The 13,059-nt window shown below is 36.3% G+C and overlaps 1 protein-coding gene across 31 annotated transcripts in view; it reads left to right on the plus strand.

Annotated features, from left to right (window-relative positions):
• The window catches only part of SOX5 (SRY-box transcription factor 5), a 996,739-nt gene that overhangs the window by 955,904 nt on the left and 27,776 nt on the right, over nucleotides 1–13,059 (plus strand). For all 31 annotated transcript variants that reach the window (XM_072798660.1, XM_072798680.1, XM_072798683.1 and 28 more), the window contains one exon: nucleotides 8,870–9,015. In XM_072798660.1, the coding sequence (XP_072654761.1) occupies nucleotides 8,870–9,015 (146 nt within the window). The remainder of the gene's footprint in view (nucleotides 1–8,869; nucleotides 9,016–13,059) is intronic.

Raw genomic sequence — 13,059 nt, forward strand, 5'->3', positions numbered from 1 at the left:
TCCCTCTTACAGTACTAGTCAGCCATAGTAAGTGCTATTTCAGAGCAGAGACACAACCTTATCATCAAAAAGAAGCATGTTGGATTCTATTTGGGAAGGATCAAGGAAGGCTAAGTTGGGGATAGCCTAATTCAGGTGGAGTCTTGAGGAAAAGAGACTGTTCCAGGCATTTTAGCCTTTAAAACAAAATCCAGAGTAAAATAGCATATTTTTGAGAGATGCACTGAGTTGGTTAGCATATAGGATAAGTGTGTAGTGAAAAGTGATTGGGGCTAAAACTGAAAGGAGCAGATGGAATCTGACTGGATGCTATCCTCAGAAGTTTTGACTTTTTCTCCAGACAGCAATCTGATCAGTACTTTAAGGAAGAAGAGTATTGGCAGCAGGAAGAGATAAGGATAGGGAAACCATTGTTTTAGTGTAGGACAACAGTTAGTTACATGAATTAGAAATAAGCAGTGATACAACAAAGAAAGGAATAGATTGAGGAGATGTTAGTAAAGAATTGATACAACTATCCTCGACAGAAAGTACCTGGTGAGGTTCAAGTTGGAGACAGAGGAGTCTAGGATTTTGAATCATTGAAATAAGGCTAATACTTCCCTTAACCGTGAAAGAGAAGACCAAAGTGGAAGGAGATTTGGAGGAGGAACATAAAAATTTAGTAAGTGTTGAAACACAAGGAGTTGTTAGGTAGAGATATTTGGGGGGAAACTATAAATGTAAGTCTGATATGTAAAGTGCTAGCATTTTAGATGTAGAACTATATATGATATAGGGGATTAAGAGTACACTTATCACAATGAGCACAGAGTAATGTATAGAATTATTAAATCATTATATTGAAACTAAGTATAGAATTATTAAATCACTATATTGAAATTAATATAACACTGTATGTTAGCTATCCTAGAATTAAAAGAAATAAAGGAAATGAAAAGATACGTGTACCTCTAAAAAAAAATAAGTTCACCAAAAAAGTGTGTATAGTAAGAAGAGAACTGAGATAAAGAATCATAGGTATTACCTACTACATTAGATATCATTACTGCATAGCAAATTAACTAATACTCAGCAGCTTAAAATAACCAATATTCATTACTTCGCAATTTCTAAGAGTCAGAATTTGGAAGCAGTTTAGCTGGGTGGTTCTGGCTGAAGGCCTCATGGTTGCAGTCAATGTGTTAGGGCTCTAGTCATCTATGGACTTTTCTAGGGATAGGTGTTTCTTTTTCAAGATGTCTCACTCACATTGGTGTTAATAAAGGATCCATTCTTTGCCTGGTGAGTCTTTCTGTAGGGCTGTTCATTGCATGGAAACTAACTTTCCTCAGACTGAGTGATCAAAGAGGGAGAACAGAGAGAAAGCAACAGTACCTTTTATGACCTAGTCTCAAAAGTCACACAGAGTCCAGTCTACTTTATTCTCATAAGAGAATCACAAGTGCAGCCTAACTCAAAGGAAGGGGTATTAGGCTCCAGCTCTGAAGGAAGGAATATCAAAATATCTTTGTACACATTTTAAAACCAGCAGCAAACTTTTTTTAGAGGGAAAACCGATAAAGAGCAAGTGATTGTCTTAGAATAGGAATGAAGATAGGGCCGTGTCATGCTAGCCTAGGAAAAATGAGTTTCAAAAAATGAGGTGTTATTTAACAGTGTTGCATTTGACAACGGAAAAGTTAAAAAAAATGAAAAAGAAAAGCTTTATGATTTAGCTGGAGCTCGTGGAGAGGTAAACTCTGACAGAGAAGTTTTAGGAGCATGTCTTAGCAGAATTTCAATCACAATGATTTGAAGACTATGAGGAGAGAAAATGCAGCTGATCTATAGATCAGTCTTTTTGTAAGCTTAGTGTTGAGAAGTGATTATTTTAAGAGGACTGCGTACAGACAAGTTTAAAATAGGACAATCATTCATATATATGTGACTATATATATAATGTCAAGAAGAAGAAGAGTCAGAGACAGATAAAGATATGAAAGAGAGCACAATGATGGAACAAGACAAAAGATCATGAGAAAGCATTAACCTTGCAAAAGAGCAAAGCCCCTCTTTTTTTTCTGAGACTGAACAAAACAAAGGAAAAAAGGGAGTAAAGTTGCAGAGAAATTGTGGGGTGGATAAAAAAGAGAAAGAAAGAAAAAGCTGAAGGAATGTCTTTCAAATGCTTCAATCTCCACAGAGTAGAATTCCAGATCATTTGTCAACAGGAAGCCAGTCTGGGGCAGTGGGGCAGCAGAGAGAGCAGAAACTGTGAAAATTTAAGTTTTGAAAAGTTTGAAAAAGGTTTGGGGTACATGTAGATTTTTTATCATCATGCAGCACTCTGTTATGGCCTAACTCGGTTACTTGGCTCCATATCCTAAATGGACTCCAAGATAAGAATTGCTTTCATGTCCTAAGTATGTAAAAGAAAAAATATTTTATCTGGCAGGAATGATTCACTTCCAGAATAGACATGAAGGCTCAGAAATATCACAGCGCTGGTCTATGAGCTACTTTTGTAATGTCACTAGAACTAGAATATTTAACAAAATAACCCGTAGATTTGCATTTTTATCATATGAGGATTTTTACTTCAGCATTCCAGGGATTAAGTATGACAAAATATTTTAGAAAGGCAAGAATGTATTTAGTGACATTTATCATCTGACTTTCTCCACGACTAAAACTTCTCTTATTTTTTTTTTCCTGAAAAATCCCTTCACCACATACACATCTCTCATATATTCCAAGGACTCGAGGCCACTACGATTTACTTTTCTCTTTTCAGCAAATGCAGATGTTGAAAGCTGAAACTGTAATGAGTAATAATGTAGTTGGATAAAAGCTGTGCACATTAATGGTGTTGTAAAGGTCACCCCTGAAAGAAGAATTAATGTGTTATGCCATTAATAAACCAAGGAAAACTGTGAACTAAAAGATAACTTAAGTTATCGCTAATAACATGGGCTCTTTGCTATATATCTATTAGCTACAAATATAGAAAGTGAGTTTTTGAGGTTGGTGACCAATATTACAGCGTATTCTGTAAAAATGCCTTTGATATGGTATGCAAAGCATAGGTTGCTCCAAAAGAAAGGGGATCCTTAAAAGGTTTGAATAGTTCAGAAGAATGATGGATAAGTTTAGAATCTTTTGCCCAAATATTATCTTTCTTTTATTGGCCTTTTTCACCTATGTTGTACATATGTATAATACTTTAAACATTTTAAAAGCATTTTTAATCTATTTCTCAGTGAAGCTAATTTTAGACTTATAGACCCTGAAATAGATAGTCCAGATATCCATATCATCCAGTCAAAACTTGTTATTTTACAGATAAGGAACCAAGGCCTAAGGAGGCTAAACGCTTACCCAGGGATTCTAAGTAAGTTTCTATCACAGGGTAGACAGTTCTGTGACTCTATGTTTATTTCCTCTATTTTAATTTCAAGAAAACGACTTTCCACGAAGACCTAGTAACTTGCCCAAACTCATAGCCAGCAGAGGGTGAGGCCATAGGATTCATGGTCTCTGGTTGGCATGCTCTGTTTTCAGCTGTTGCCTGTTGGTAGGCTCTCCACGTTAGATGTTCTTCTTAGTCATTTATCTAGCTTTTCACTCATTCATCGAATAAATGGGTATTAAATATCTTCTCTATGCCATGCATTTTGCAGAACGGTGAGCAGTTGGAAGTCTTGGAGAGAGACTTTAGATGCCTCCAGCCTTGTACTGTTTAGTCTTTGGAAGAATCTAGAATGTGTTATTCTTACCCTTTATTCTTGAGAAACATTAACACATAAGAAGTAAAACTTTCCTGAGCAAATATAGTAGACTTACATTGGTTCAATAGAATGAAGGAAAAAAATTTTCCAGTTCATTAATTTGGTACTTTATTTGTATAACTTGCTAATTTAAAATACAATGACATAAAGGAGGATATTACCTTGAAGTTTCATTATTAGTTTACAATTTTAATCAGAAAAGCTTCTATGAGGGTAGGTTATCAAACAAAAATATTGTAAGAGTTTAATAGAAAGCCAGTGGATTGTCAGGGAGTTGAGGGTATTATTCAACATCTGGCAATTAACATTTGCATAGCACTTCACAATTTACAAATTGCTTTCACATTTATAATCTAATTAATTCTTGTGAGTTTTCACAGATGAAGAAATGGCTATATATCAGGGTGCCAAAAATTTGATGATGATAAGTGACCTCAACAATAGAAAAAAATTAATATTTGTGGAAAATAACTTGAAACACATGTGTGCTTACTTTTACTTCTGGCTGAAAAGTCCTATGTAAAATAAATATGTAGTAAATAAGAATTTGTATTGCCTGCATAGCATCTGTTAAATCTGTGAGTTTAATAAATCTGTGTCATTATGGCACAGGTTTCCATCAATGTGATGACATAGATAATAACTTGGAATTACAAAGATAGATACTTTCAACTTAGAAATATGTGTTTATACCTTCAACAGACCCTGTCATGGACCAAAGGAATAAAAGATTGAAAATTTTAAAATGCCCTCAAGTAATTCAAATATTGGTGTGAAAGACAAACTTAGACAAATGGAAGGCAATGTGACAGTAAAAGCATATATAAGGTTCTGCAGGAGCATAGAGATGAGAAGTTCTAATGTTGCCAAGGAGCATGCCTGGGGTATATCAGGGAAGTCCTTACAGAAGGGGTGACGTTTGCATAAAGTCCCAAACACATCAGAAAGAAAGAGTATTTCAGTAAGAGTAAAGTTTGGGAGACAGAAATGGGAGTGGGAGGAGGCAGGCCTTTGCTGGGAATAGGAATTTTGAGAATTTTGTTGGTAGTGATTAAGAAGACACACCAAAGTATAAAAAAATCAAACTGTGGTGAATTTAACAAGGTTACAGAATCTTGCAAATTTCTTACACCTGCATTTCCCAAATTCCATTTGAAGTGCTAACAGGAAGCCATATTGACCATTGCCTTCCCACTTCCCTCTTAAGATTGAGGCTCACCAAAACTTGCCTAAGCACATATCCACCTTCCAATTCTATCTTATGATGCAGTTGGTGCCTAAATATATAATTAAGGCTAAATAAAATGTATCAAGTGATCATTTGGGGGGTATATAGGGTGATTCCCTTTCATCAAACCTCTATACCAAGAAATTATATCCCTTCACAGATTTTATCATTATGGTCAAAGCCATACAGTAAGACTGCTGAGGGTGAGCAAATAGAGAAAATGAAAGAGAAAAGAAAAGAAAGGAATTAACATTTTCTACTGCCTCCTCAGGTACCAAATGTTATCTACTCCTTCATAAGATATATTTTGTTTAATTCTTCCATCAACCTGACATTCATTTTATAGTTGATGAGAATGGAAATTCAATGAAATTATGTGTTCTAGTTTGGCACATATCACACTTCCCAAGAAATAGAAACCCAGACCCACCTGAATCCAATGCCTAAATCCTACCTATTTCACTATGCCATTTTATAAATAAATTGACAGTGAATAAGTTTCATGGACCACTTATTATGCAAGACTGTATTAACTCATTTATGTTATCTGGTGAATGCTATCTCTATTTAACCAATAAGATAATTGAGATTTAAAAAGGTAAAAATCACATGTACAATTTATATAGCTTGTAAGTGGCAAAGTTATGATTTTAATTCAGGCATGTCCAGCTCCAAAATGCAATTTTTTTTCTGAAGATCGTAACCTTGGACCAAATCTAAGGAGGAGATGAACACCAGATCCAGACAAGGATATGAAGATGGAGGAGGCAGAGAGGAAGGGGGACCCCAGGTTATGATGAGAAACAAGGAAGAAAGGAGTATCTATAATGAGAGGATTGTTAGTGAGGTCATTCTGCAAGCCATGGCAAGTGTCCCTTGGATTTGACAACTTAAAAGAGCAAAGGCACAGAAACAAAATTGTAGCAGAAATGAAAGGGCAAAGAAGTAATGGGAGAGTATGATTAGAATCTTAGAAGGTAAAGAGAGAGACAGTTGGAAAGAGAGCAACACAAAGTTGAAAGAGAAACTTATTTGCTTGTCTCAGGTGGAGAAACTTACTTACAAATTGCTTGTCTCAGGTGGAGAAACTTACGTACAATAGAGATGGTGAGGAAGTTCAGATATGGATGACATAAATATGAAAGAGAATGACCAATGGAGATGTATAGAAATCTAGAGCATGAGTTTAGGGTATTTGCCTTGAATAAAAGTAGAGGCACCATTTTCATTGAAGCAGGAGGGGGCCATGGGCAAAAATGAAGACAGATTTGAAGCTCGCAGGAGGTAGGAGTCAGGGTGGGAGTAGGGCAGGAAGGTGAAAGCTCAGCTTTATTGGTCTTTCCACAATCAGAGGTGAAGCCATTTGCCAAGAGAGGGAATCAGCACGATTGGTAATTTGATGACTGTGATGAGAATAAAATGTAAAGAATAGGCAAAGAGTCCTATTATTATTCAACTCTGTAATATATAAATGCCTTTAATATTTAAGATTTCATACAGCATTTTAACTGAAATTCAAGAGTCTCTAAAAGCAAGAAGGTTTATTTTAAAGTGGACGCTTATTTCCACCTGCATAGGAACACACACCTCAAACTGGAAATAGACATTACAGAACATATGTCTGTCAGTTGTTCACCCCCATATGATTTGCATCCCTTTTGCATCTATATTAATCATTTTTCCTGCACAATGTTATCTTGGCAGCACCTAAAAACAAAAAGAATTCATACTTTAGCTCAATGCTATGTGCCAAACCATTTCAAAATGTGTTTGTTCTGTGAAGAAGCTAAATAGATGGCAAAAATGCATGATGCCAGGTTGTACATATACAGGGGTTAGAGCATAGGACAATCAGGCTAATCCTCTTAAGATCTTTTACTAAAGGAACATAAACTGAGACCATCACTGTCCTTTAAGAGCTCTATTTCTTTCTCGAGTAGCAGTGTTCACAAACAGAATAATCAAGAATAATATATTAAGAAGGTTGTTCATGAGAACCAAGACAGGATATTGAGGATAATATAAGGTTAAAAACAACCATAATTTAAACATTAACCCTAAAGGCTTGACCTAGGTCTAAATAGTTGTTTACGATTTATATTGTATTTATAATGAGCAAGGATGTTTTGTTCTTTGAATACGTTCCAATGAATTTCGCTCTGAAAAGCAAAACACATAGTGGCTCTCAAGGCTCTTCTTTGTGTCTCCTACACTGGAACTTGTCTTTCTGTCTCAAGGAGATCAGAGGATGAAGTCTAGTCTGTGCATAGCAAGGGGGTTGGGGGGAGAGCATGGATCATTTCAAAACCCTCCAGCACTGAAGCACTGCACTAATCTGACATCAACTTCTTCAATAGAAATGTCTAAGCAGCAAGAAAGTATTCTATGTTTTTTGGCAATCAACAGATCAGATAGAAGAGTCTAGCAATACGACGAGGATGTGTAATCTGAAATGATTAGACAAGGCTCTTTAGTACCAGAACATTCATAATTGAGACAAAGAAAGAGTATTAATAACACTTTCCTAACACGGCAGTTAGCCATTTTATATTTCCTTTCTTTAATCTTAGTGTTTTTCAACAAATCATGGGATTTAATAGCGTGTTTTGGCAGATTAGAGGATTTATGGCCCAGATGTTTTTTGTTCTAAAAATGGATTAGGGTGTAAAGTTTGCTGGAATCCATGGAACATGTTGAGGCAAGCCGGTCATTTTATGTGTGATTAGTGCCTGCCTTCTGTCTCACAGTCCCTCCATCTGTCACAATTCACCAATGGATCTGGTTAGATTTAGCCTCATGTCACAAACAAGTCCCTTTTCTGGGCAATTGCATATTATAGATTCAGTTTATGCCATTTTATGCCCTAGTTAAAAGATAGGGAGAGTGAAAGATGATATATTAGCTTTCTTTTCAATATTTACGAAACAGTCTTTTCCCATCGGTACTCTACCCTGAAGTCCTGTGGGTGATCATAATAATGTGTATCAAATAAATAAATGACCAGTGTTAAAATTAAGTTAAAAATTAGTTTTGCTCCTTACACCTGTGATTCTTTAAAAGAAAAATTTTGACAAATTTTTTTTTTTCTTTACTCACTCTGGATTGTGGAGCTGTAGATGCAAGTTGGCCATTTGACCATCTTATTAAGAGTGTGAATTAAGTGTGACTGTAGTTTTCAGGAGCCACAGTTTCCTACCATACAACTCGCAGGTGCTTGGTTACATTCTGCGCTTGAAATTTAGCCCATAACTCTTACAAGTTTGTAATCATAGCAGACCACTGCCACCTGTGGTTTACTTCTCCATCAGTGGATTTCGAGGGGAACGAGCTTCTTTCACTTAGTTAATAATGATGTGTTCTTTCTGTATATAACAACCGTAACAGTGCAATACGCAAACTCTAAACTGACCTTTCTAATACAATGAGAATGTCAATAATCAGAGTGATAATGATCAATACCTCTATCCTATGTTAGCATTCAAATGAGCCTTACGTGAAAAAAAAAGCCAGATAGGTTTCATTTTTGCACTACAAAATACAAAATGACAAAAGTTCATTTGAAAATGAATTATAAATTTATAAAATAAATTACATTTTAAATTTCTCTCCAAGCATGTGGAAACAACCATATTTCACTTCAGTATTACATTTGCATCACAGATGCTTGGCACTGCGTTCATGTATGACTGTGTGAAGCAGGCATTAACGATTACTCATTCATTCATTCATTTTAGACAAATGAAATCGAGAAATTATTATATGCCAGACGCCAGTCATTATCCAAAAAAAAGACGTGATTTTTTTTCTGGTTGAAGGTTAACCTATTCACACATTTGTACAAAACATAGCCTTTGTTCTGTCACACCCTCAGGTTATTTAAATGACCATGATGCTGTCACCAAGGCCATCCAAGAAGCTCGGCAAATGAAGGAGCAGCTCCGACGGGAACAACAGGTGCTTGATGGGAAGGTGGCTGTTGTGAATAGTCTAGGTCTCAATAACTGCCGGACAGAAAAGGTTAGTTCATAAAATAACTGACTTTCCAAAACTACTTAAATTGCCTAAATGCTGTTTTTCTTTGTTTTCTCATTTTCTCACCACCTCAGAATGATGGTTCTCCCTCCCTTTTTCCCCCTCTCTCAGTACCGAAATCTTCATGCCCATCCTAATCAAAACCATCTGGAAATGAGAAGAGTTATAATTCTCTTCTATCCATCTCCAGACCTTATTGATAATTAATATCCCCCTTTCTGCCATCAGTTTGCATTAAAGTGGAATGGCATTTGAAATATCGGAGTCTGAGTGAAAGTTTTGCTTTACAGAGATGCTTAACTTGTATTTGGGGATGAGCTGGATTTGAAAATGCTGAATCTTCTTTAATCAGCATAAGCTTGGATGATACCCATGCTCATAGCCTAAGTAACTAGGATCCTGAAGCTGTCATAATATGTTTCCACTGCAAAGCACTGTCAAGTTTTAGATGACTGCACAATTGGAAATTTTGACTTTATTATAAAACAAAATGTGCTCTTTAAAACTTGGACATTGTTATTATACGTAAGGCCAGTGAAACTTCTGAATTTATCTTAGATGTAATCATTCCAAACACTTTTGTCTAAGCTACATTGTATTTTACTCAGAAAAAAATATTATGTCATTATAAAAAGCTCAGAGTGATGTACTTATCTTGGTCATATTTGATATTTCTGATTTGAAATTTTAAGATGTGACTGAGTCTTGTTTTTCCAATCCTGTAGCTAGGGAGATAAAGTAAATAGGAGAACAAAAATGATCAGCTACTTAGCAATAACTTGAAAGTTAGCCATCATGGAAAGCTTGCGAGTCAAACAGGATTGTCCAGAATGAGCAGATTGCTCATTTGATAGATCGCTGGCTTCCCTGGCTTTGTATGGAATTTGATGTGCAATCTCTAAGAAGCTCACAACCTGCATAGTGAAGGTGAAATCTACATGGAATCCTGTCACAACCCTGGTCCAAACATGGGTCAAAAGGATGGAAAAATGACTTCAATTCTGCTCTGTACCTAGAGGAGAAAGGAAAGCATGGTTAGGTGTACATCTCTGGTAATCACACAACATAAGAAGAGCGACACTGGTACGGGGAGAAGGACACAAAATTTTTCTAGCTAAGCACCAGAAGGGAAGGGGAAAAGCAAAGTGACAGCTCTAAGAAGGAATGATAGCAAGCATAAAGGAATTTATATTCAAATATTTAAACATTCTTGAAAGGATGCTTGAACAGAAATTCCTTTTCTCTGCTCCCCATGTAGAAATGAGTTTAACACTCAGCCAGATGCTAATGCAAAGTGACTCAAGCTATTCCTCGCAAGCATAGCTAAATTGCCGTTATTTGTTAAGCGCATTGAATTCAGCTGTGGATATAGCAGTTGGTTGCATTCAGCAAGCATCTGTACCCTTTTTTTTTTTTTAATCCTCCAAAGCAGAGACAACTCTACCTATCCCCTCCCTCTCCTCCCCTGTGCTGGCTGGGAATTGTCAAGTGACAACCGACCAAATCCTTTTGGACAGGAAGCCTTCATCCTGAGTTCTATATACTTGCAAAACAGGCCTTGTGGTTGGATCAGGGAGCCCATTAAAAGCACTTTGATGGTATGGAAATTCATCTTCATGAAGTTCCTAGGCCCCTAAGCAGCATGCTGTTTAGCTGTGGTTACAGATCACTCATTCAGATCGGAGGGCAATAATTGTGCTGACGGCTTGTAAGGCAATGGAAGTACATAAAATAATCCTGGGCCCTCCACCATGGCACTGCGAGTTAATCTTCTCTAATACAGATCAGCTGTTGTTCTAACACATGACTTTATGCCGGCTCCAGTGACTGCTCAGCCTTTTGATTAAGTACCAGGAGTGGAACCATCTGCATTCACTTTACTCCATAGTTGTCCATTGTTAGGGGACTTTATTTCCACTTCTTGTTCCACCTCCACAATCATACTTTCTTTCTCTGATTAGCACCTTCTCTATTTGTGTTGCACGAGTGAGAATTGCCTCTTATTGAACACTACTGCCTACAGTTCCCCTTTCTCTTTTGTAGCATTATAACCTTTTAGAAACCTATTTTTTGAGTCATACCTGCCAAAATCTGTTGGCCAGTTAAGATGTCTTCATTCTCAAAAAGGCTGTCATTCCCAAATCTCTTCACCATGCACTTTCAATGCAGTTGAGTTATATCACCAACTACAGTTTTATATTTTCATGGGTTTTTAAGTGAAAATCTTAAAATACAGAAGTGAAACAGTTCCATTATTGTAACAGTATGACAAACTTCTGTAAGGTGAAAGTAAATATTTTCAGCAGAAGGATCTGAATGACACCTTGATACCTGACAATGAAAGTGTGATTTTGAAGCTGAGAAGTAGGTATTAACTGTGGTTGCCTTTTTCTGTTGAACTAGCTTGGGTGTCATTTCTGTAATATGGATGATTGATTTATGTGCAACTCATGGGAATGAGATAATGTCAAATTTATATCCTTTAATTAACACCTGCTATGTAGGAGGGGTGGTATAGTGAGCTTGAGATACTGTATTGAATGAGAAAGTGTGCCCTTTGCCTTTATAAAGTATATAGCTTAAATCAAATTATTTTGACTGTTAACCATGGCCTCTATGTGTGTAAGCCTACTTGTAAGAAGTGAATAAAGACCCCACCCATTTTGCTTAGCATATCAGATCATTTCTATACCTGAGTTGACAAAGGTGGCTGCTTATTCTTCCACATAAAGTGACATCACTATGCCTATTGTGTTGTTTTTCTCCTAATACCTACCGTTTTCATAGATTTTTATAATTGCTCAACTTTATCCATAGCCAGAGCATAGGTAGATCAGTAGTTGGTTTGAAATTTTGCTTTCATTTGAAAGACATAAACAGAAGATATGATAAATTTTTTGTACTCTATCACATCATTCAAATACCAAAAAAAGAACATTTCTCTCACTAAGACAATACTCCCAGATTCCTAAACCCAGAAAGTATGTGAGGTGTAAGGATAGCTGGGGTGAAGAGGGGTGGAGGAGTAGGGGTGTGGGTGGCAGATAAAAGAAAAAAAAAACATGTAGAAAAGAACTGGGAGAAAGGAAAGGGGAAAAGAGAAAAAAAACCAGCCTGGTGCTTCCCATTGGTCTGAGGTCTGAGAGGTGATAGCATGACCTGAGATCCCTGGGTTGGAATCCTGTAGCAGAGATTTGTTTTCTTGAGTACATAAACCTTATACATAGTAACTTTTCTCCAGATTTCAAATGACCAACATGGTTGTCCCAAGTAGAAAGTCTTAATTCTGAAAAGCTGTAATTGGTAGTAAAAACAATTAGAGGTGTGAAGATAGGGACAAATGTTTTCTAGTAATGTGCACCAAAACACATAATGAAAGTCATTTTTACTAAAACACATTTTAATTGAAGACTTCTAAAAGATTTCTCATTTTTTTACTTTTCTTGGAAGTGTTTCAACATACCCAAAAACTGTGTATGTCAGGTTTCTTGGAAACTCTGGGACACAGTGTTATTTATAATTGTCATTTCAGGTTAATTATAGTCTGATTGCATATTCCGATAATGTTATCTTTCATCACATAGCTCTTCACAGATTAGTGTTATGGATGAATAAAAAATCTTCTCAGGTAGGAAGAATCAGAAAGACCCTCATACATTTAGTTTGTAAAAACCACCCATTTGTTTCATTAACACCCACCTGGCATAATCTTGGCCGTATGACCGACTGCATACTCAGGTTCTGACCTTATGTTTGAAGGTAGCCATAGTTTGGAAATCATAAAGTCCTCAGTTTTTGTATCAGTTTTTCCTGATACCACCAGGCAGTACTAATTTAATAGAGACCAGTACATTTGACCAAAATGTGGTATAGACCAGAAGTTTCCTTGCTTATTTCCCTCACCCCCAGTGGAATGATTTCCATGTATTTGTTAAACATGTATTTCATTACATGCATCAGGATATCTAAATACAATAGCTTCAACAGATAATGATTAATTTTTAGCACATAATGAAGTTTTGTAGAAGG

The sequence above is a fragment of the Canis lupus genome, chromosome 25, assembly GCF_048164855.1.
Source record: "Canis lupus baileyi chromosome 25, mCanLup2.hap1, whole genome shotgun sequence".
Classification (NCBI taxonomy): Eukaryota; Metazoa; Chordata; class Mammalia; order Carnivora; family Canidae; genus Canis; species Canis lupus.